The sequence below is a fragment of the Cavia porcellus genome, unplaced genomic scaffold, assembly GCF_034190915.1.
Source record: "Cavia porcellus strain 051 isolate PalLab524CR breed Dunkin Hartley unplaced genomic scaffold, mCavPor4.1 scaffold_23, whole genome shotgun sequence".
NCBI classification, from domain to species: domain Eukaryota; kingdom Metazoa; phylum Chordata; class Mammalia; order Rodentia; family Caviidae; genus Cavia; species Cavia porcellus.
In genome coordinates, this window is record NW_026947506.1 from 43,152,730 (window position 1) to 43,177,497 (window position 24,768).

The 24,768-nt window shown below is 47.1% G+C and overlaps 1 protein-coding gene across 2 annotated transcripts in view; it reads left to right on the forward strand.

Moving 5' to 3' along the window:
* The first annotated feature begins 238 nt into the window (after positions 1–238).
* Vopp1 (VOPP1 WW domain binding protein) overlaps positions 239–24,768 on the forward strand; it is a 107,119-nt gene continuing 82,589 nt past the window's right edge. Inside the window, exon 1 of one of the 2 annotated variants that reach the window (XM_003470138.5) lies at positions 239–593. In XM_003470138.5, coding sequence (XP_003470186.1) covers positions 540–593 — 54 coding nt within the window. In that variant the 5' untranslated portion in view covers positions 239–539. The remainder of the gene's footprint in view (positions 594–24,768) is intronic. The other variant, XM_063234328.1, reaches the window with a different exon arrangement.

The window sequence follows — 24,768 nt, forward strand, 5'->3', positions numbered from 1 at the left end:
AGCCAGGCTCATGGAAGCCTGGGGTTTCGCATCGACCTTCCTGGTCTGCTAACTGTTCTCAGCTTCGGGCAATGTGTATGGAAACAGGAAGGATGGAGAAGCGGGAGAACCTGCCTGGGCCTTGGTCCACTCCCTCAGAGGAGGCTTCTTGAAAAACGCGCCAGGGTCCCCAAGAGAGAAGTCCTGCAGCCTGGCTCTCAGGACCCCCCCCCCCCCCACCGTAAGGAGCCCAGTAAGCTGCCTTCCTGTCCGCGCTCGTCCCCGCGACCCAGGTCACCGGTGCCGGGTACCGCAAAAGCGAGCCCAGGCGTCTCGGTCCCCGGGGGCGCGCCCAGCCGGCCTCGGTTCTCCAGAACGCGCAGGGCCGCCCTGGGTCCCCGGGAGCCGCGGGAGCGCGCAGCTCGCGATCGGGAGCGCGCCGCGGGCGGGCGGGCGGAGCGCGGCGAGGGCTGAGCTGTGCGTCTGGCTCACGTCGCGGTTCCCTGTCGCCGTCCCACGCGCGGACGCGTCCCGCGGTGGCCTGGAGGCCGCGGATCGCCATGGGCCGCGGGCCGGGGAGCACGGTGGCGCTGCTGCTCGGGCTGCTGGCGCAGGTAGGAGCGGGCGCCAACAATAGGGCGGGGGCCGGGCCGAGCTCCCCGGGACCCTGCGCGCCGCGCCGAGTCCCACCCACGACCTGCGGTGTCGGGTCCGGAAGGGCGCCAGCTACCGGGAGGCCCCGGAGAGCTGGTCCCGCCGCGTCCGTTTGCAACCCTGAGGTGACCTTTGTGCACCACCGCCACCGCCCTGGCCGGGGAGCGCTGGGTGCGGACGCGGGGTCCCCAACCGAGGTCTGCGGGCGGGAGGTCGCGGGGCCGAGCGAGGTCTGAGGAAATGTCACCGGAAAGCGAGGGAAACGCCCAGAGGAGCACGGGAGGGACGCTCGCTCCGGCTGTGCGCTCGGAGCTCAGCCTCCGCAGGAGAGAAAGCCTCGGAGAGCTCGGCTTCAGGGCGCCCGAGCCGCGGCCCGAACTTGGGAGTTGACGTTCTCGCGGGACCGGCTTCTTCTAGCCAAGAAATGCCACCTGCTACCGGGCCACCCCCTTCCTGCCAAAGCGGTTTCTTTAAAAATGAGAGCCAGTGGAATTGTGTGTAGAGTCTGACTAGGGATCCTTCAATCCCCACCTACATTCGTTACTTGGAAAGACATTTATTAAATTAATGAAATCGGTGTGAATGGTAGTGGTCAAGCTACTTCTCTTTGGTCTGCCCTGATGTAGAGAGTTGTGAAACTCTCAAATAGTGGATGAGTAGTGCTGGCAATGACTTCTTCGATTTTTCCTTGTGGTGAGAAGTAATTGCTAGAAAATATTGAAAGCCTTGGTTCTCTTGGAAGGAAGGCTTCACTACAGCTAAAATTTCCTGTTTTTATTCAAAAATCTCCCTCTTACTTGGTACTAATATTTTTTGTGGCGTGCTTCCCCATTCTTTCCAGTTGTTCAGTTTTAAAACGTGACAGATGGAATGGCATCCCCTTTAGTGACTCACCAGAGAGAACAGAGAAGTGCTCTGCTGTTTGCATAAAAATAAATGTGTGTTTGCCTGAATACATCGGTATCCACACGTGAAATGCTTCCTGTATTCTCAGGCAGTGCTTGATGGAATTATCTAGCATTCCCTCTCCTCTGTTTGTGCTGCCTGTTTCTCCTAGTTGTTGGACCTGCTTTGAACTGTACCCACAGGGCCCTGAGAAAGAGGACTCCTTTTTTTACAAACAATTGTTCATTTGCATGGGGATTTGTCATCTTACCGGGGATTTCTAATCTTGCCTGAAAGCTTGAGAGGATCTTAAGGGCAGAGGTACTGCAGAGAACTAAAACCTGAATGACTAAGGTGGTGCTTTTGCAAAGTCAAGTGTCTGTGTGTTTAGTAATCTTTCTTTTCTGTACTTGTACATGATGATATTCTTGAGTATGATGCTTTCTTTGTAGTGGAGAGGTATCCCTGGGAGGAACTAAGGAGATTTCTCTGTAATTCCTAACATGGAGTTTTATATGTGAGACTTTTGACAATTTAAAGCTTAAATTCGTGGTTCTAAACGTGTGTTGCCAGCGTACTTTGGATGCGTGGAAGTGTGCAGTTTCACTTGCTGCACCTGTGCAGAGACAGTGTTTTGTGGTGACTGCATGAAAACAGTCCAGGGAGAGGTTTGAGGGCTGTAGGTTTCCCTGCCAGCTGCAGTCGAAACATTTCTCTTTGTTTCTTTGTTCTACTTGAGCTGGTTTCCCTGTATGAATTTGTCCTATAATTGATCATGAGCCACCTGGAATTCAGGGAGCTTGCTTGATCAGGGGTTCATTGCCGTGTCCTGCACACTGTGCCTCTCCAGCCTTATCTGGAGTCGAGTGTGGGTGGTTTTCATGAAGGTGGAAGACCCATGAGTGGGAAGGAGATCCAAGAACTGTCAGAGAAGAGCTTTCCTCCACTATTTTGCCCTCCCTTCATAGAAATTTCTTAGCTATTATGCGTAAAACTGCACTTTATTTGTATTCAGCAAACATTCAGCGAATACTTTCCCAGGTTCGGGCACACTATTCTTAGCATTTTACAAATGTTAGTCCATGAATCCTTGTAGCAATTACTTTCACCTATATTTTTATTCCAAAGGGAGATGTTCAGTGACTTGTCCATGTCCCTGCTATGAAATGTAAACCTAGGCCATCTGCCTCCAGCCTATGTCTCACCATGCTGTTCTTCCTGTGTGAGGTCTTCTTGCACGGGCACTTACAGGCAGTTTGCACACTGCGTAGTGTTCCTTGCCAGTTACTTATCCCTGGGGCAGTGGTGAGCTTGGAGATGTGTGGCCTAATACACAGTTAAGTCAGCAAAGTCTCTAAAAGCTCAGTCACCTTTCCTTGGAGCAGAAGTATAACTTGGCTTTCAAACTCTGACACTTTGGAGAGTGAAAGTGGATGCTGGATAACTGCCTGGACAGAAGACATCAGCAGGACTGTCCTGGGAAGTCCTGGCTGTGCACTTATCCTGAAGTCCCACAGGGCTCTGAGCCAGGAGGCAGCTGGCAGCAGCATCCTTCCCCAGGGGCCTTCTGGGAGCTCGTTGCTGGAGTGACCCTTTTTCTCTTAACCCAGCATTTCCTATGAATTACACTGGCAGGTCATCCCCTCATCCCAGGCACTGCACCAGCTGGCTGAGTCCCAAGAGCCTTGGGCCTTGAATGTGAGAGATTCTATAGCTCAGCCACAGGCTCTGGCTCCCCTGAACAGGAGAACCCCAGATACCCTTTTGAGAGATAGAATTCTAAGTCCCATGCTTCTGTTCTGCCTGCTGGCTGCATGACCTCCTGGAAACAGCCCTTTCAAGAGGAGGATGGGCGCTCAGCTGTCTCCCCGGGAGGCCTCCACTTCACTGGGTCACCGCTGTGCCTCAGAAACTGTGGCAACAATAGTAAATCTCTGTTTACACTTGGGTTGAACTTGGGGAGTAATTAGGCCTCAGCACATGTGCCTCCCAGGAGCTTTGCATCAGAGTACAGCATTTTCTAGATATCAGCACTACCATCTCTTTCTAAGGGTTTGGTTGTTGACACTTTTGAATACATAGCTTTTGTCAGACAGGCTCAGCTCTATCCTTCCTTAAAAGGAGGCCAGAGATGTCTATTAGTATTTTTCTTTTTCTTTTTTTTTTTCTGGTGGTACTAGGGATTGAATTTTTCATTGAGCTATATCCCCAGACCTTTTTAATTTTTTTTGAGGCAGGGTATTGCTAAGTTGCTAAGTAGCTCAAGTTGGGCTCAAACTTGTAATCCTCCTGCCTAACTTTTCCAGAGTACTGGGATTATAGGTCTGCACTGCCAGGTCTGGTTTATGGCATACTATTTAAAAATTATTATTATTATTATTATTTTGGACTGGATCTTGCTATGTTACCCAGGCTGATCTCAAACTTCTGGACTCAAGCAGTCCTCCCATCCCAGCCTTCCAGGCAGCTTGGACTACAGATATGTGCCACCAGGCTTGGTTTTTTAAATTTTGTATTTATTTATTTTGTGATGCTGGGGGTCAAACCCAGGGCTTCCTGTATGCTAGGCAAGTGTGCTAAACCACTGAGCTACACTCTATCCCCAGTATATGCTTAATATAACCAGCGCCACAGGAGTTGAACTCATTTTATTAAAGAGACCAGCCTCTCAGTGTTTTTCTGACCCTTCCCTGGAACCGAAACTGTCCCTGATTAGTTGAGGATGCCTTCTGCTTCAAAGCTGTTTGGACAAAAGCAGCCCTTCCTGACCTGGAGGAAGTTGTCATCTCAGAGAGAAAAAGAGCTGGAAAGTAAACATTATGTTTTGATACTAGGGGAAATAAGAGAATTACTGAGTATTTTTTCTGCAGTCCTACTGTTATAGGCAGCTGAGTTAGTTAAAAATACTATAGGCAGTGAGACAGGACTGGGTCCTTGAAAGAGTCTGTGCAGAAGCCCAGATACCTCGCAACTCTGAGGGACACAGGCACCTCCTGCTGTGGCCCAGGCCTCAAGACAAAAGATTAAACAAATATGTCTATATTCCAAGGGCTGCTATTCTAAATAGTTTTTTTTAATCACTCTGAGGAAGTCAAGAGTCACCATTTTAACCTGCTACAGAAGAGTTATTTTTCTCTAAGAAACTCTGCTTTTTACGTGACTGCTCCATTTGTCTCAAATTTAATCAGTTTTATCTGAACTATTAATCTTACTGGTTAACCATAGCTTTGTCCTACCTTATGCCCATCTTCCTGGTGAGGTCCCATTTTTTTCTACCTTAAACCCGTCTCACCCCATGATTTTACTCTATAAAAGTCCCTAAAAAAGGCAGAGTCTCTGGCAACCAACGTGGGACCCCTTCTGTCTCTCCCTCAGAGAGAAGCTTTTTTTTCTCAATGGATATATTTTGTTCTTAACCTCTGTTGCTTCTAAAATTGATTCTTCGATTTTAGAGAATACAAACTCATACTATAGGACATAGTAGGTTAAGAGTCTCATTCTCCTATATCAATATATATAGTAACACCTGGAAATCTTGAAATTAGAACTAAGTTATGTTTAAGAGTGTTTTTTGCCTCTTGCCAAATGTTACTCAGGTCCTAGAATTCCAATAAAGTGTGGCAGCCCCTGGTTGCCAGTTTTTGAAATAAACCTTTTCAACCCTCCCACTCTTAGAGCTTTTAGAATCTGAGCAATATGTGTTTTGAATGAAAAAGAAGTCTGAAAGGTTTATCTCAGGGAGCTCTAGAGAAGGCTGGGAGCCGAGGGATGAGAAGCAGCTGTTACAAACAAGCCTGAAGCAGATGGGGCTCTGCTGTGGGGAAGCTTGGGCCTGGGGCCTGTGGAAGGCAAGTGTTACTGTTCATAACTGGGGTTCTGCTTGGCCTTTGCTTTCGTCTAGCTGTGGCGCAGGCTACAGAGCCCAACTGGAGGGAAGTGGCCCCAGAAATATATAAATAAATATATAAAAAGGACACTATTAGGGCCATAGCCACTTAACTATCCCTGGGATGCAAATTACTTTCCTAGAACTCACATTTATCTTGTTCTCTCAATGCAGCCTCTGAAATGTCACTATCTCAGCGAGAACTGTCTTGACCACTCTACCTAAAATGCCATTCCACTTCCCTTCCTGTCCATCTTACACTGACCATTGAATTCCATTTCCCACTACACCTTGCCTTTAAGATATGGCTGCATGTAGATCGGTGTAGAGCTCTTACTGGGTATGTGGGCAAGGGCCTGGGTTCCATCTCCAGCACACACAAAAGGATTACAATTTACATCCCACTGTGTAAGCACTGAGGAGCAGAGATTTTTATTTTCCTTGACTGGAATACTCTTAGCCCCTAGAACAGTGCCTGGCACAGAACAAGATCTCAACAGTTATGTGAATGAAGGAGGACATAGATGAGTGTAGTCCTAATGGTCAGTGCCCTGGGGGAAGAGCTGGGTAAGAGAGGTGAAGTGGAGTTACCAGCTCTGGGCTCTGGAGAGGGCATCTGTGCTGGGTACAGCTCTATCTCAGAGGTATTTTGTGTTGTTTTAGACTGTTGCAGTAAAGAAAGTATCATAGCAAAGTGAATTACATGAATTTGTTTCCTATAGGACCTACATTTATGTTATACTATAATCTATGAAGTATACATATTATACTATAGTCTATTAAGTATTGCATTATGCATTGTCTAAAAAATAATGTGTGTATCTGCTACAATTTGGATCTGGAATGCCCCCCAAAGGCAGTGAGTTACACACCTCATTCAGGGAGATGGTGGAACCTTCAAAAGCAGCTCCTAGCATTAGGAAGTGAGGTCATTAGGGATGCAGTCTTGAAGGGGTACTGAGGTGCTGGTCTCTTCCCTTGCCTTTACTCATCACCCACCAAGAGTTGAATATGCCTTCATCACACACATGCTCCTGCCCTTAGGTATAGTACCACAAGCCCAGAGCAACAAGGTCAAATGATCTTGGTCTCTTCCAAACCTTGAGCCAAGGTTATCATGGTCCTAGCTCTGCCTCTCAGCCTGTTCAAAGTGTGGCAGCCCCTCAGCCTTTGAACACAGTGTCTAGGGTGCCAAGCACATGTGATCCTCCCTGGGCTCATCTCCTGTCATCTCTTCCAGGATTTGGTTTTGAATCATCTGACCATCATTATAGCTGAAGTTAGAAAACCTTACTGTACTGGATAGCAAGCAGGGATCTCTTGCTGTCTGAAAAAGTTAGTCCTAGAAAAAGACCACTCAAAGCGAATCCACTTGAACCAGAGCCTAAAATGTCATGACTAGGAAAAAAGTTTGACTAGGACTTTGAGAAAACAAACCTCCCAGTGTAAAAATAATTTATCCCAACTGCTTGTTTTTAGAATAAGGAATCAGTTTTGGGGGAGGGATGTTTTGTGATATGTAATAGAGTAGTCTCTCCACTTGACTTTAGTGTCATCATCCTTGTCGATGTCGCTCCCGGCCGGCAGGAAAGACACACGACAAAGTCTGGCAGTGGACAACCTTTTCTTTTATTTTTCTTCTCCGTACAGCCTGCCCTGGGATCGCTCCCAGCCGAAGCCTCCTCTGGTCCGCTCCCCGCGGCTCCTTCTGGGCTTCTACTTCCGGGCTTCTCCTTCCCCCCAGGGGTGGCACCAGTATATATACGGATACAGTGTCCAATCATGTTAAAGTGAGCAAGGCAAGCTGATTGGCTAACATCATCAGTTGCCAGGCAGACTATATTGTTGAGCGGGTTGCTTACGCGGTAAGCAGGAAACTAACGTGCTCGATGGGAGGGGTAATCTACCTCAGGCTTCACTCTTTACTACAGGCCTCACGTCTGCCAAGTGAGGCGACCGGGCTCGGGGCTGCGGCTCCCAACATCTCCCCCTTTTTTATTTTTTATGAATGTGCGCATCGTAGCCCTTCCTGGACTGGGTGCAGAGGCTTATGCCCTATGCGTAGGCCCACCGTAGGTCCTTGGCTTAGACCCTGGTCGGCCGTCCCATGGTCTGCCAAGGCCCTGAGGCCCTCGTCCTTTTTCTAGGGCCAGGCACAAACTGGACGGAACCTGGATGCACACAAGCTTGCACTCATTTTCTCTCCGTAAAGAAATCCCCTCGGAGAGAAATTTAGACCTGGGCAGCATCTAACAGTCCAGCGGCTTACGTGCAGGATGGGGTAGGGCCTGGCTTAGGTTGAGTCGCACCGGGGGAGTACGCTCTTACCCGTCATTGACTCTCCTACCCAGCTATGTCATAATTTTTTAGAGGAGGAGTGTGGGAAGCTCACCGTCCCTAGACTCGGTCGTAGGCTAGGCGAGCGAGCCATGCATATGCCTGAGGATCTTCTTGTCCATTTCGGGCTACCGCTATTTCTATTCATCTTGTTGGTTGGTCTGTGATGGATCTCCGGTAGGGCAGGTCTGATCTTCAGTCGAGGGCTTTGTTGCCCGTGTCAGTCTCTCCGGTATCCACAGTGGTTCTCGTCCCGGTTCCTGTGGGAAAACACAAACCGCGCCTCGGTTCCAGCTGACCACTGGATCCGGGCCCATCCATTGTCCTGTCAGGACATCTTTCCACTTCACCCACCCTTTATGGTTGGGGGAAGGGTTGCAGTGCTCCACAGCTGGGGAGCGATTATCATTATTTAAATTTAAAAAATTGTGTGTGAATAGTGCCATGGATAATCGTGCCTTTGGGGCCAGGCCTTGGCCTACTCCCCCTTTTTGTTTTTGTAAAATTTCTTTGAGGCTTCTATGAGCCCTCTCAATGATTCCTTGACCTTGGGGATTGTATGGGATACCATGTTTTAATTGAACCTCCATCATTTTGCAGAACTCATTGAAGGCTTTGCCTATATAGGCTGGTCCATTATCAGTTTTTAATATTTTTGGTTTGCCCCATGCGGCCCAAGCCGCCAGGCAATGATTGATCACATTAGACACTTTTTTACCTGTTTCTGCTGTTGCAAATATGACGTGAGAACAGGTGTCTGTGGAAACATGAACATATTTAAGAGTCCCAAACTCCTGTATATGTGTGATGTCCATCTGCCAAACATCACCAGGGATCAAACCTCGAGGGTTTACTCCCATCGGTATGGCAGGTTTGTATGTGGCACAGGAGTCACATAGTCGCACGATATCTCGTGCATCTGCTCTGGAAACATGGAAATGGTTTGCTAGTGTCCTGGCATTGACATGAAACTTATCATGGAAGGCACGGGCTCGCTCGATTGGTGTTAGTAAGGTAAAAATCCATAACGGGCGAGTGGCAGTATCAGCAGCCGCATTCCCCTGTGCCATAGGCCCTGGCAGGGATGTATGTGCTCTTATGTGGGTGGTGAAGACCTTATGGTGTCTGTTCTGAAGCAATGTCTGGATAGACAGGAACAGCCCAGCCACTGTGGAAGTGGATCTAATTAAACCGGCAGTCTCAAGCACTTGCATAGCATTGACCACATACCTAGAATCGGAGACAATATTAATGGCTTCTGAGAACCGTTCAAGAATCATTTTAACGATCTGCAGTTCCACCACCTGAGGCTGATCAGGTTCAAATTGTATGGTAACCGGGGGCTTGCCTAGGATCACATAGGCGCCTATCCCCGTCTTGGAGCCATCTGTGTATATTGTAGTTGCTGGGACTAATGGCTCAGAGGCAGTAACCTTTGGAAAAATTATAGGGTGCTGAGTGACAAATGACAAGATAGGGTCTTTAGGGTATTGATTGTTTATATCCCCATGGAAAACACATCTCAGAATGGCCCAGGTATCTATGCAGGCAGCCAGGGTCTTGATCTGGCTGGCGGTATAGGGTACTCGGATGGCTTGTGGTCCTGAGCCAAAATGTTGGACAGCTCTATCATGCGCTTCAAGGGCCAATGAAGCGACTGCCTCTGGGTAATGCTCTATGACTTTTGCAGGTGAGACCTTAGGGTGTATCCACAGTAATGGTCCTTTCTGCCAAATCACCGCTGTGGGCTGTAGACTAGTCTGTAGCAAACAGACATCAAAGGGTCGCCCTGGTTCAATTCTGTGTAAGGTAGCCCCACCTAAGGCTTTTTTCACTCTCTGTAAGGCAGCTCTTGCCTCAGGAGTGAGCCTCCTGTGGGAGGCTATATCTGGGTCTCCCTTCAGAAGGTCGAACAGGGGTTTGAGATCTGAATTTGGTATATGTAAATATGGCCTAATCCAATTAATGTCTCCCAATAGCTTTTGCATGTCATTTAGGGTCCTAACGCCATCCATCCTAATGGTGACCTTCTGTATAAGTCTGGAGGCGACACTGAGGTCCACACCTGCTGACCCAGGGGTGGCCCTTGTTGAAGGCTGCCATCCTGAGCTGTCCTGTCTCTGGCGCGGGGGCCCGCCTGTGAAGGGGGCCCCCTCTGGCCGTTTTTTGGCCCTCTAGCATCTCGTCCACAAATACGGTTGCCCTGAGCATCAAAGACCGACCTACACTCCTCAGCTTTGTGTGATCCCCTCTTGCATCGCCCACAAACATATGGTTCTTCATTCCTAGGGCGAGGCCTAGCATCTGCATTGTTTGGGCAATGACGTTTAATGTGTCCTGGCTCCCCGCAGGCAAAACACCCTTTAGCCTTACATTCCCCTTCTAACCCGCGAGGTCCCCTCTGCTGTACAGCCGCGGCCAGGAGAGCAGCCACTCCCGAGTTGGAGAGCGGCCCCCCTATCTCTCTACATATCCTAATCCAGGCGTTGAGGTCCTTGTTCTTATGGGGAGCTATCGCTGCCTTGCACTCCTTTGTACATTGCTCAAAAATCAGCTGCCTTACCAGCGGTCGAGCCACTCCCGGATCAGAAAATATCTTATCGGCAGCATCTTGCATTCGGGCCACAAAGTCAACAAATGGCTCTGTGGTACCCTGAATTATTTTTGAAAGACACAAGGAGGCTGTTCCGGCACCACTTACCTGCTTCCAGGCGCGGAGCCCTATGGCATTGATTTGTTCATAGACAGCGCCGGGGAACTGAGTCTGATCATCAGCGTGCCGACCTTCTCCCATAAGCATTTCCTTGTTCCACCCCCGGTTTCCCCGATTGGCGTTTCTCTCAGCCTGCTCTGCAGAGAACTCTGCGTACCAGGCTCGCCAATCCAGGTAACTACCCGAGGGCAGACACGCCTTTGCCAGCTGAATCCAGTCCGCGGGGGTGAGGGGCCCAGAAGACAGGTTCTCCAGCATGGCAATGGTGTAAGGCGCAGTCGGCCCAAAGGTTGTAACTGCATTTTTAAGTTCTCTAATCTGCTTTATCTCAAAAGGCTCCCATGCATTGCGTCCCTGGCCCATAGCTACTTGTACAGGAAATATCCCGTAGGGGCCACTATCTATCCCAGGTGGTGGATGTACCTCATGAGACAAACGTCCCCCCTGCCATAGCCGCCTGTAAAAATACCGACCCGCCGGCGGCGGAGCATAAGACGGCGGCCATGATTGGGCGGAAAATGGGGGCCCGTGCATCACTTCCTGTTCTGGCGAAGGGGAAGGGAGCTCCCGGGCGGCCGCCTCGTGGCGAGGGATCGCTTCCGGGAACAGCCCCCAAGGTGGGGCGGAAGGCTTCGCCTCCCTCTCGCGCCGGGGAGCGCTCAGGAGCTCTCTACTCCTCCGCAGACCAGGTTGAGCAGAGCGCAATTCGCGGCGCAACGCTGGGAAAGAACCCTGCGACTCCTTATCGAGCGACTTAGGCTCCTGACAGCTGGTCTCTTTGGCCTCCTTGCCATTCAACTTTCCCTCGTCCTCGGAGTCAGACGACTCCGAGGCTAGAGCCCCGTCCTTCTCCTTAGCATCTTTGTTCCCCTTGACGGGCCCCTCTCGGGAGCTCCCCGACTGGGCCTGCTCAAATACCCTGCGTACTTTTGTAAGCTCTTGAGAGCTTTCTCCACAACCACCCTCGCTCTTAATGTTACTACCTAGCATGTTTCCCATTTTTTAATATGTTACTCACCGCGTGAGGCCCAAGGAATCCGCCACTTACGCGTGAGCCTGAGGGGAGTCTAAAAGCCCTGTAGGTGCGCGCCACCCAGAGCCCAGGCTTATCCCCAACTCACCTGTCTCGCAGCTCTGTACTGGAGCGTTGTCCGCTGTCACGTCTCGGGGGTGATCAGTCCCCGTGCGGGCCTCCAAATGTCGATGTCCGCTCCCGGCCGGCAGGAAAGACACACGACAAAGTCTGGCAGTGGACAACCTTTTCTTTTATTTTTCTTCTCCGTACAGCCTGCCCTGGGATCGCTCCCAGCCGAAGCCTCCTCTGGTCCGCTCCCCGCGGCTCCTTCTGGGCTTCTACTTCCGGGCTTCTCCTTCCCCCCAGGGGTGGCACCAGTATATATACGGATACAGTGTCCAATCATGTTAAAGTGAGCAAGGCAAGCTGATTGGCTAACATCATCAGTTGCCAGGCAGACTATATTGTTGAGCGGGTTGCTTACGCGGTAAGCAGGAAACTAACGTGCTCGATGGGAGGGGTAATCTACCTCAGGCTTCACTCTTTACTACAGGCCTCACGTCTGCCAAGTGAGGCGACCGGGCTCGGGGCTGCGGCTCCCAACACATCCTCATGAGTTATTTGCTATCGTCATTAACCCCTCTCCCGTCTCCAGCTTCTATTCATCCTTTTTGTTCCTTAGCATTCTCCTTTGGGCAACTGCTGGTTCATTACTAAAAAGTGTAACTGCCAGATTCTTTGTCCTCTGTGTTGATTGCATGGAGATACTTTATTTGTGTGAGATTTGCCAGGTAATTTTGCCATCTTTATATGTTGTACATTCCTGTAACCCTGATCAGATATCAATTGAGGAGCTACTCATGTTCAGGGGTAGGGAGATGTTGCCGAACTGCTTTAGAAAGTGGCTTAGAATGTGTACGTTTTGTCCTGAAGCTCTTGGCGCCCAGTTTTTCCATGGCACTTACTTGGATAGTAAGGACACAGTCTCTGCTGTGATTGTGGTCTGCCTGGCATTGCCACAACCCTGGTTTGGACCTTGTCATTGTGTAGTTAAGATGATATTAGTGTATTGTCCCACCTTGCATCCCTGTCTGTACAGCCCAGAGAATTGCCCTGGGTTTGCAATGAGACTACACTTGGTTTACTGGGTGCTGTTCCTCATAGCTGTTTAAATTTTTTTTAAAACCTAAATTGTTTGGTTCTGTTCCACAATGTTTGCCTTTATAAGCCTATCAAAATCTATCTGCATGGGGCTGGAGATTTAGCTCAGTGGCATAAGCGCCTGCCTTGCAAGCAGGCAGTCGTGAGTTCGATCCCTGGTACCGATAAAAAGGAAAAAGACAAAAAAAAAACCTATCTGCATAGTATTTTTAAAAAATCCAGTATCCTAATTTTGTGCTACAAACATATTTGATGATCTTACTATTACTCATTTTATCCAACTGATTAATACAAATATGGAGCAGAACAGTCAAACACAGAGAAGTCTGAAATATTTGAGATTCAGACTTGGAGAACAATGGTTTTCTTAATTTTTAAAAAGTCAGAATTCAATGAGGGATGTAGTTTTGAAGTTTCTGATTGTATGTAATTGTTGAAAAGAGATGTAACAAATAAGAGTGCTACCTAAAAGGAGTTATTTGCATTAGAAACTGATCCAATTATATTTGGCGATCCTGAAGTGGTGATTTCACTTGTTAAAGTTAGAGAGCCAAAGGCTTGGTGAGAACAAAGAGACCATGAGTTCATAGGCACACACACATATACACATACACATATGTGCACATAAATATACACAAGGACACACACATGCAGACATGCACATATGCACTCATGTACACACACACATGCGTGCACACAGCTTCAAGAACACAACTGTACACTTCAAAGCTTCTTCTTTTTTTTTTTTTTGAGACAGGGTCTCACTGTGCTGTTCAGGCTGACCTTGAATTCACTTTATAGCCCAAACTGTCCTTGAACTCACAGTAATCCTCCTGCCTCAGCTTCCCACATGCTAGGATTAGAGACGTGCATCACCATGACTGGCAGCTTCAATGCTTCTGATGTGAGAACATCCTCAAATCAAAACAAAGAGATATTACCTTATAAATGAGGTTTGACATTGATTGATTGCCCACTTGTAGCACCAGGGTTTCTTTGTGGTAGCTAAATCTCCTATTTGGATGGTGACTTGGATATCTGTGGTAGAATCTCAGCAGTTTGTGTATTGGTTGGGAGTCTCAGTAAATTAGGTGCTTGCACTCTCTCTGAGTTAGTTGATCTCACCTTACAGGAAATAACCCAGCTTTGAGGGAAGCTCTTTGGAAAGTCCCCAGTTTGGAATTTACTTTGTGCCACAGGTTGCATTATGAGATTATGAATGTTGTCAGTCCTTCCCAAGTGAAGTTCCTATGCCAGGTTTCACGCCAGGATAGAGGCTGCAGAACTACAAAAGTAAGATTCTAGTTGCCTGTTATTTAAACCTTGTTCTTGCTTGTATTTCTAGTGTGTCAGTCATTTGATTGCTAAGACTCTTGGTCATGAGTGTCTAACAGAGAAAGGAAGGTTATGAGTATGACCATACCTGGCTCTTCATTTCTTCTCTGGGCAGAAGGGTGAAAGGGTACAGATCAACCTTCTCTCCTTAGCTGCCTTCTGAGTTGCCGCCAGCAGCTGTCCAGGTCCCAGGTTGGCTTTAATTAACTGAGACTTAGAATGAGTGGAACCTTTTAGCTCTTTAGCTGGCTTCAGTCTCTTGGTGTTTTGTGATGTGTTTCAGTATCATCAAAAGAATCGGATTAGAGTGTTACAGAGAGAATGAAGACAAATCCTAATTTGGTATGGAGCATGGGGAGTTGAACATGGTGTGTGTGTGTGTGTGTGTGTGTGTGTGTGTGTGTGTGTGGCGAGGTTAGGTTTGTGGAAGGTTCTAGCTCATGGTTTCTTCTTTCTTCAGATGGATAGGAAAGCTATGTTTGGGCCTCTGTAGCCAAATACATATTCCTAACACCATACCCTCCACTAGATAAAATTGCTCCACAATCTCATCTCTTCTCGGTTGGCTTCCAGGTTCCAAACACCTCCACAGGCTTTATCTTTTCTGTGATCTGTCTTCCTTCCGTCCATCTTTGTCCTCTGGATCCTTTCTCTCTAGCTCACAGGTTGTTTAAATTTTTGTTTTTTATAGTCTCAAAAATTTTCACAAACTACATGTACATTATCCCTCATAACTTTAAGTTGAATTTCGAATCCTTTATTACCATTGAGTCTAATTGGTTGCCATGGAGTTCTCATGTATTGTAAAAAAAAGGGTTAAAATTAAACTGTAGCATTCCTGTTGTCATTTATTCAGTGGAATCAAGTACTATTAGCAATTTCATCTGATTATCATTTCTTTGAAGATGTATAACCATCTGCAACGGTTGGCATTCCCTTTTCTCTCTGACCTTCTACTTTTCCTACATAATTTTCTTCTAATGAAATATATATTTATACTTAAAAGTATGCTTTTGATTTGTCATTTTAGTAACAAAAATACCTGAATTCAATTTTAAAACGTTTCTTTAGGTACAACACTAAGAGATTAACAATGAGTAATAGATTGAGTTATCGTTATATGTTTGATTGAAACTATCAGTACTTTCAAATTTGATATTATTAAACATAAAATTTTTAAATTAATTTCTAAGTGCGATGAACCAGGATTTTTAAAATTAGGTACATTTTGCTGATGGAAAAAAAAGATTTCATTGCAATTCTGAGAAATGTGCTCAAACCACATAGTAATATATCATTAGGGCATCTTTCAACTTAATTGAAAACAAAGAACTTGGAACTATCTTAAGATGCCAGCTGCGTGGTTACCATAATTTTCTCTTTGATTGAGAACTTAGATTGGGACCCTGTATATCTTCATCTAAAATGGATTTATACCTTGGCCTCCGTTTCTGTCCTCAGTGAGCTCAGTTTTAGCAAGAGTCCTACTAAGTCATTCTCCCACTCTTGGTATCTGATGTTATGTCTCTCCTCACTGTAACTTTCTATCCCCTGACCTTCATCTGCTCCTTGTTCATACATCCTAAGGATCTTGATTTCTTTGGAGTTGAGCTCATTTTTTCTCGCCAGTTAGACTGGTGTTGACATCTTTTACAAATCTTTAAAGTTTTCCTTACCATTTTGACAAATGTCAGAATAATTCTTTCATTAACAGCATCAACACCACTATTTCCAGTGGTCTTAGATTGGCACGTTGGGCAGTTTTTAGTTCTGGACCAGTGCGCGCTGCGAAGATGAGGAGCGGATGTGAGGTGTGCCTTTCTTTGTGAAGGGGAGAAGATGAGTGGGAGGGGAAAAGCCACACAGCTGCTTGACCCACACCCGGGTGAGGAAGGGCCAGTGTCCTCAGGCAGGGCAGTTTAGGAATGAAGGCTCTTGAGAACTGAAAATCTGGAGAGTGACTCCTTTACAGGTGCAGAGAGAAATGTCCTTTAGGGACTCTGTGGTTCTCCAGGGACTTCCCTTCCACCTCAGCTCCATTGTCACATGAGAATGACTTCAGGATCTTTTATCATTTTTTGTGAACCCGGGGCCTTCACAATGAGCTGTATTCAAAGCCCCCACCCTAACCCCTTTTTGAAACAGGGTTTTGCTAAGTAGGTAAATTATCCAGGCTGGGCTCCAACTTGTGATTCTCCTGCCTTAGCATCCCAGAGTGCTGGCATTACAGTGGTGCACCACCAAGCCTGGCTTCAGGGAAAATTTTTACCACTCACCTGCACCAGGGCCCAGAGCATTTTCTTTCAGTCCGATGGGTGTGGGTGGCCCCAAGCATCTTTAGTTCTTAGCAGATGGACATTACTTCAGACAGTACTGCTAGGGATTGGGAATGTTCACCAAGCCCTGCTGGACTAAACTGCATGCTGTGGAAACACATTTTGCCTGTGTCTCCCTTTCCTTCTGTCTTTACCATTCCACCTTGCATTACATTAGAGGATGCTGGGATGATGCTCCCCCAGGTATGAGCTAGATACGCAGTCCTCACATGCCTTAGCTCAGGTGTTTTTACTTGTTATTACCTCTGAGCTCCTTGGACTTCGAGTTCCCAATAGACCTTCCTGGCCCAGAGATCTTGGCAGTCACAAGCAGCATGGGATCAGGAGGTTTGGAGGTGGAGGTAGAGGTCAGCCTCCAGAGAGAGGAGAAGCTCAAGGAAGGAACCAAGATGAGTGAAGTGGGGAGGTGCAGGCTGACTTGTGGTCTGGTGGGAAGAGGCAGGGGCAAAATTGTGGGAAGTCCCAGTCTTTGCATTAAAGGAAGTCAGAGAAGGGAGCTTAGGAGGATCTGAAGTCCCAGGGAGTGGTGAGACAGTAGGAAACTGTCTGAACTTTTCAGAGCAGACATGTGAGCCTTAGAGTTCACATTTTTGGTCATCCTGTGGCTGCACCCAGGCTTCTGGCCTTCTTCTTTTTTTTTTTTTTTGTCTTTTTCATTTTTATCAGTACCAGGGATCAAACTCACAACTGCCTGCTTGCAAGGCAGGCGCTTATGCCACTGAGATAAATCCCCAGCCCCCTGGCCTTCTTCTCAGGCAACAAGGGAGCTCTTACCGGTAGGACTTGAGGGTTAGTGACATGGCAGTGTATCAGGACAAGAGATTTCCAGAGTGGCGCTGTTAGAATGATTGACTTAAGGCCATTGCCAGGGTCTGTGAAGTTAGATGGCTTTGATGGATTGGGAAATAAATGGAATACATTTGTAAAATTTGGAGGGAGAGGTGAGATATGACACATATTTAGTGGTTACAAGATCGTGGGAGAAGGGTAAGAGTGAAGATATGCAGGGAGAAGAGAACTTGTTGTGACAGCTGTATTAACTTCTTATTGCTGCTGTACCAAATTACACAAGCTAGTGACTTAAACCAATAAAAATTGCAGAAATTTTAGCTGAGTTGGTGATAAATGCCATAACCCAGAACCCTGGAAGGCTGATGCAGGAGGATGCTAAGTTGGAGCCCAGCCTAGGCAAATAAGTAATTTAGATACTTTGTCTCAAAAAAAAAATTACAAAGTCTGGAAATTGTAGCTCAGTGTAATGAGGACCTGGGTTCAATCCTCAGTATAAAAAAAATTGTTGCTTTAATTGCAGAAACTCAAAGTGGGTCTCATTGGGTTGAATCCAGAACGTGAGCAGGATGGTGTTCCTCCCCGTGGCTGCAGGGAAGGATCTGTTCCCTTGCCTTTTGAGCCTGTAGAAACCGCTGTATTCCGAAGCAGGTGATCTTTCATGCTACCTTCAGAGCCTGTGGTGCAGCACTTTCAGATTGCCATCTTCTTCCGTACACAGTTGTGGCCTCCTGCATTAGCTAGGATAAGCTCCCTAGTGTCAGGATTCTTAACTGCATAGGCCTTGCTGGGTGAGCTGGCAGAGTGAGCAGGAGGGAACGCAGCTACAACGTGCCCACTTTATTCTGGGGTGGTGTGAGGGTTCATTGATGTAGGTCAAAGGGCCATCTCAGGCTTTGAGCTTGCGCAGAAACATCCAGTCACTGTTTTAGCAGTGGGTAACGCCAGTAGAAGTAGGATTCACTTCTGACTGGGAATTGCAGGAAAGGCTGCAGTGCAGATAGGAAAAAGGCTTTCTTTTGTAACGGGAACTTTGGACAAATTGAACCACACAAAAAGCAAAGATTTGTTTTCTTTTTCCAAATTCAATATGCTTTCTATTCAGTGTTTGCGACATATAAAAATTGCACATAAGTATTGTATCCAACTTGATGAGTTTGGGGTTAACTATGCATACATGAGACCATCTCCACCTGTATGTCATAACCCTGTCACCTCCATAAGTCCTCCCCTCCCCTCTTCTTTATTGGCATTACTTTCGTGTGGGCAATAAAAGAACCTAGCAAACTTTGTAAATGTACATTGCGGCCTTGCTAGGCAGACACCTGCCGCACAGCTGCTCTCCAGGACGAAGCCTGTGCCTCTGGATGGACACCTCCCCAGCTCTCCTTCCCGCAGCCCGAGACAGCCACTCTATTCCCCACTGAAGGACTTTCCTGGGCGTCTTCCTGTACAGGGTACTTGTGAGACCCTCAGTTACAATGTGTTTGGCCTGAACAAACAGGAAAGCCAATTCAGTGGCAAGAACTGGGAAGGTGTTTATATGCTGGTGTGGGGGGAAGTGTCCATGTTGGAGTCACCCCCAGCTTGTCTCCAATGGTGGCTCTGTGCCACCTGCAGGGCCCTTCAGCCTCTCCACTCTGTGGTTCTGTGGGGCACACTTCTGTGCTGTGGTTGTGTGGTGGGTGCAGCAGTTCCTCACAAACAAGTTCACACTGAGTACCTCTCTCAAGACACATCTGCATTTTGTCCCACACAGCGGGGCTGTGTTCTTTGATGCCTGCCTTCTCCCTCCTGTGTTTCCCTCACCTGGGATGAGGGTGGTGACTCGATGAGTCCTTAAGGGTCAGTGTTTTCAAGTAGAAAATTGAGCCAGTGTTTGACCGGTCACTGGGTATGGAAGCCTTCTTGCTAGTGTAGTTTCTTCGTACTGGACATTGTTTGAGGCATCATACTGCCCTGTGTATTCTTAACCTCTCTGACATTATTCCGTTTCTCAGAGGACTGCGATATGCTAACAAATACCTCCAAAATGCTTGCTATGTGAGAAGAAGGTTTTACTTAGATGTGGCCCTTCTCCTCCATTGCTACAAGGACATCCTTGAGGCTGGGTTTCACCAAGAAGGGGCTTACGGGTTTGGAGGCTAAAGGTTTCCACAGCACATTGCCATCTCTGGATGGGTCCCTGTGGCTGTGTCACCTTTCAGTGGGTGGCACAATGGTAGAAGCTTGCAGGGGGACAGGTGCCATTATCATATCGGTTTCCAAAGAGCCACATAGGGTCAGACTCACAGGTGACAAACCTGGGGACAGCAGCAGGAAAGGGAGATGGCTGGGTAAACCCGTGTGGGCCCACGCAGAAGAAGAGCAAGCACAGTTGGTCTTCTCGGCTGTGTTGAATTGTTCATCAGTTTGTGTTTATTGACTTCTTTGTTGATTAACAGAGTTCCCTGAACTGAGTCCAGGACAAACAGCTTTTATAATATTTTGGTCCTTGAAAAACCTCTGCAAAGGTTTCTCTACAGTAGAAATTATGTGAGTAAAATCTGATTTTCTGTTTCAATCTACGGTTAACAATTAGGTTCCTAACCACAGGCATGCTGCTTGTGTAAAAAATAATATACCATTGTGGGTATATTTAAAAATAATGAGGTGTGGGTAGCTGAATGAGGAGGAATGCTCGGGAAATCCCTATGCTTCAAGTTAAGAAAAGGCCTTCTAGGACAAGCCCTGGGACACAGTGTCACCCTTACCACCAGACCTGGACCCCACCATCCTGGGTGTCTGTCTCCTCTGTGTGGCCACAGAAACCTGGCGAGACAAGTGGGTTGTTTGTTTTACAGTGGGCCATACAGTGACAGAGAAGGTAAGAAATTCATCATAGACCACCAGTACAACAGAAAGAGATGGCAGGAGTTGTTTTTTCTGGTTTTTGTGTGTGTGTGGGAGGGAATCTGAAACATTGAAGGTCTGGGATTGTGCAAGCCAGTGTCTTCACTATTTGTTTTAAATTGGAGATTGAACCCAGGACCCTCACACAGAGCAATATCCAAAACCTTTTTTAATTATTTATTTGATATAGGGTCTAAGTTGCCCAGGCTGGACACAAACTTCTGGCTCAGCTCCCTAGAGTGCTGGGGTTACCACCATGCCTGGCTGCATTTTGGCTTTTACCTAGCGTTTTACTAGGAGGTGGGAGGCAAAGGCCTGGGAGTAGCTGCCTGTCCACTTGTGGCTCCTGTACTCCATCTCCCAGTCCTATTCGCCTTCCATTCCAGGCCCCTGCAGCCTGTGTTTTTCTTTCCTTCTCTTTCCAGTACTTCTCTGAAGTCTGTAGGCAGATTGGCAATTTATTTTGAGACTGGCTCCATTTTGAAAGTATAAGCTAAACCTCAGATGGGTTTTTCCTTTGCCTTAGAACCCTCTGGTCGTAGATCCTGCCAGCTCTCCTTAGCTGGCATTTCCATCTCCGTTGTACGTGCCCAGTGGAAGCTGCTGTCCTTGTGTACAGGGTATTGCTCTTCATACTGCTGCGCGATCATTCGAAAGCCTGGTCTGATCGGTTAGTTCCCTCTGTGGAATCCAGTAAAGGCACCCTGTTGTCCAAGCTTATGTTAGTTCACAGTGCGCTTTGGTGCCCTGTGAGTTCCTAGCTCTCCTGCCCAGGTTGCTTCTGACTTCACGGCCTTAGCTTGGCCAGCCACTGTGTTGGGGAGGTAGCAAGCATCACAACTGTTAAATGATTTTGGATTTTGAATTGGCACATACTAGCTAGACACCACAAAGTAATGGTATGGCATGGAAGCATGCGATATGGAAAGATGGAGCAGGGTAACTGGCACAGTCTTCAGCTCAGGCGTGAATCCTTCCTCTGTGCTGGGAATACACAGTCCTTTCTTCCAGCTATGTTGAAATATACAAGTCAGCACTGTCACCCTAGTCAGTCCACTGTATAGGGGACAGGGAAAGTCCTCCTTCTCTGGGGCCTTCAGACGCACTAGCTAGCCTCTTTGTCCTCTTTTGCACCCTTCCAAGCACTGGAAGTTAATACTTCACCCTCTATTTCCATGAGATTCATATCTCTACTTGTGCGCAACTGTGAGATGTTGATTTATTTTTCTGTGGTTTATTTCACTTAACCAAATGCATCTCCCCAATATCCTTCTCTACCCATCTGATTGTGTGCCCATTAGGAGGATGGTAGGCCTTCTGCCTCCTCCAGCTCTGGGTTTTAGAGAACTTCTGCCTACCCAGTTTCCCATAAAAGTGCAAATTTACTACCCCACAGCACCAATTGGAGTCTCACCCTCCATATCCTTATTGGCGGCTATCATTTCTCAGCTTTGATCATAGCTGTTCTGATGGGGTGAGCAGGTGCTTCAGTGTGGTTTTCATTTGCATTTGTCTAACGATTAGCACTTTTTCATAGGTGCAGATCTTTTGAGAAAGGTCTGTCTAACTCATTTGTCCACTTTTGAATTGGATTATTTTAACGTGGGTCTTTGCTTTTGAATTTCCTTGTGTATTCTGGACCCCAATTCTTCGCTGGATAGACAATTCTCCCATTCTGTCGATCATTTTCTTGATGGTTTTCTTAGATGCACATTTTAAATTTTGTTTTAGCTTATGAGAATTGATAAACTTTAAAACTTTTAGAGCCTGTCTTCTCAGCAGTTAATGGGCATCAGTGAGCACCCCTCTATGCATAGCCCTCTCTCTTCTTTTCCAGTGACCATCATTTTAGGTAGTCACACAATCATCTTTGTAAATGGCGCTCCCTGGGTTGTACAGTGCATGGCCTGCGGTGCTGGACAGGTCAAACCTCCTGCCGGAGGAGCTAGCAGTACAGGATATGGGCCTTGGGGAGAAAGAATGTGCTTTGCTTCCCCATTTGTCTTACTGGTTTCTTTTAGGGGAATTTAAAAATCAAAATCAAAATCATTTACCCTGGATTTATAATGTAAGCATTATTTGCTTGTAGTCAGTGAGTTGCAGTTCACAGTCACACCTAATAATTTATGGGTCTGCTCAGAGGAAAACATCCCAGCATTTCCCAGGTTGTGTTTCTGCTTTCCTGTCTTTGGGAAGAGAAAGATTTAGATTTTTACTGGTAAATCCTTCCAAGAACTGCAAAAGTAGAAGTGACAATGTATTCCCAATAAAAATTCCACTACGTGGAGAGACTAATTGTTAGAAACTGCTCCCAAACTCCTTGTTTTTAAAAAACAAAACCCATGAATCTAAAATCTAAAAATAGCCCATGAACAGCTGAGCTATTCTTTCTAACCACACACGTTGGAACCAGGCGACCAGATATAATTAACTGGCATGCCCGCAGTTGCTCCCCCAATGTTTCCAAGTTTAATTTATTTTAGGAAGATTGACAGTTGTAATTATGTTGTCAGGCTTTTGTCATTTTCACCATAGTAGCAACACTGAACCCAGACAGAAAGCGCCAGCCTGACTTTGGATCGGTGAAGGGATAGGCCTTGGCTGTGTGCCTTTCCTGACCTAGCAACCTGCAGCCAGCAGCACATGTAGCATATTCCCTATGTTTTGAGGGATGTGGCTAGAGTCCTGTCTAGTTTCTGTGATGCTGCATCACAATTCTGAGTGACTCAGCTCCCAGGAGGTGATCAGAACGAGGTGCTGTTCCTCCTGATGCTGCCTCCAGGAGCTGTACTGGGGAGCACCCGTGGGATGGGCGGTGGGGAGCTGACTCTGGGCCCACCTAGAGCTGGGAGGTGGTGCAGTGTGGTAGGATATTCATGACTGGTGCTCTACTGACCTGGTTCCATCGTGTTCTCCTTGGGGACGTAAGCCGTCTAGCTTTTTCCTGGACTTCACGTTTAACAGTAGAAAAGCCATGCATACCAGAGTGCATAGGTTTTACAAGTGACCAGTGTCTAATTAGCTGCTTTCTGATAGGAGCAGCCATTTAACTGTAGATGGGAATGGGAAATAGTTACATTCCCCACTCTCAAGACCAAGGCTTATCTCCATTCCTTCACTGCCTTTCCTTTCCTTTTCCTTCTCTTCCTTCCCTTTCTTTTCTCCTGCTCCTCTTTTCCTTCCTTTTCCTTTTTGTGGTTTGGGGGGATTGAACACAGGCTTTCACACTGAGCTGTATTCCTAGTCCTTTTGTTTTGTTTTGCTTTTTTTTTTGTTTTGTTTTTATTTTGACACGGGGTCTTGCTAAATCATTAGGTTGCTAGGCTGGGCTCAAACTTGTTATCCTCCCAGAGTACTGAGTTGCTGCCCTGTACCAGGATGCCCAGCTCACTGCATTTCCTGAAACCAAAAGGTACTTGGGTTAGTCCGTTTCATCTCTCTGGTCAGGGATTGCCCAGCCCAGCAGCTTAGGTTAACAGTCAGCAGACTCAGGCCTGAATCCCACGCACCCCCCACTTCCTCTCCGATTGCTTTGCTGGCCTCCAGCCACACATGAGCACCGTTGTCAACTCCATGCTTACGATGTGTTCTTTCTCCTGCCTCAACTTTAGTTTTCTTCTTCAGCATCTTTTCTTCTCCACCTGTATCTTTCCAGTGCAGGTGTTCAGTCTCCTCCTTTGGAACAGGGTATAACCAGTTCTCCCTGCCACTGTGCCTGGACAAGTGTCAGGTCAGGAGGTGCTGAGTCTGTTCAGTACCAAGAGCAGCCTGTGCCTGCCAGGTGCTTGGAAGCCAGATCAGAAGCCAGCCAGGAGAGGGCGAGGCCTGACCTGAGCACAGCATGTTTCGGAGCCCAGGACCCTGAGGCTCCTGCTGTGGGAGGCCCGTTCTCCACCTGTTGGCCCTCATCTCAAATGCAGCCTTCTCCAGGAGGCCAGTGGCATCTCTGCGTTTAGAGTTTCCCTGATAAATCATTGTTTTTTTTATATTATGATGTTAAACCTAATGCCTTCTAATTATGGAATAATTGGAAAGTAGAGAAATACACAGCATTCACCACTCCACAAGAGCAACCTTTGACATGATTTGCAGTAGTTTCCTTCCAGCCATTTCCTTGCATTTTTCATAGGGTTGTCATAAACCTCTAATTTTGTATTTTTCTGTCAGTTGCATTTCTGCTTCATTAAAAATCACGGATAAACATTTTAGTGGTAATATCGTATTTGACTATATAGCTGCCTGGTGACTCACCAGGGTCCTGAGGTTGAATGCTTGGCTTCTTCCCTGTTTTCCTGTGTTGGAAACCCTAAAGTGAACATCTTTGTGCATTCTGGAGACTTAAGTGGACTGATTTTTGGCAATAAAATGACTGGACCTGAGGTGTTGACAGATGTAAAGGTGTCTGCAAAGTCTTGTCAGAGTGATTTTCAGGGAGTTTATCTTCCTCATTTCCTCCTGCAGTGTATGAGACTTCAGGGTCAGCTCCCCACTGCCGAAACAAGTACCTGAGAGGAGCTAGTATACAAAGGCAGCTGTTTTATTCTGAATCAACACTTAAATATTTCCATCACAACTGATGGAACCTGTGGCTGTGTGCCTGTGGCAAGGCAGCAAATCCAGGTGGAACAGAACAGTTCCCTTAAGGACAGGAGCAGAAGAGGGAAAGAGGACGAGTGATGTTCCACCCCTCTGCAAGGCCACACCCTTTCCACTAGGCCCCACGGTCTCAGCCCCTCTCAAAGTGCCACAAGATAGAGATCACACTTTGGGAGGTTTCCTTGGCTAC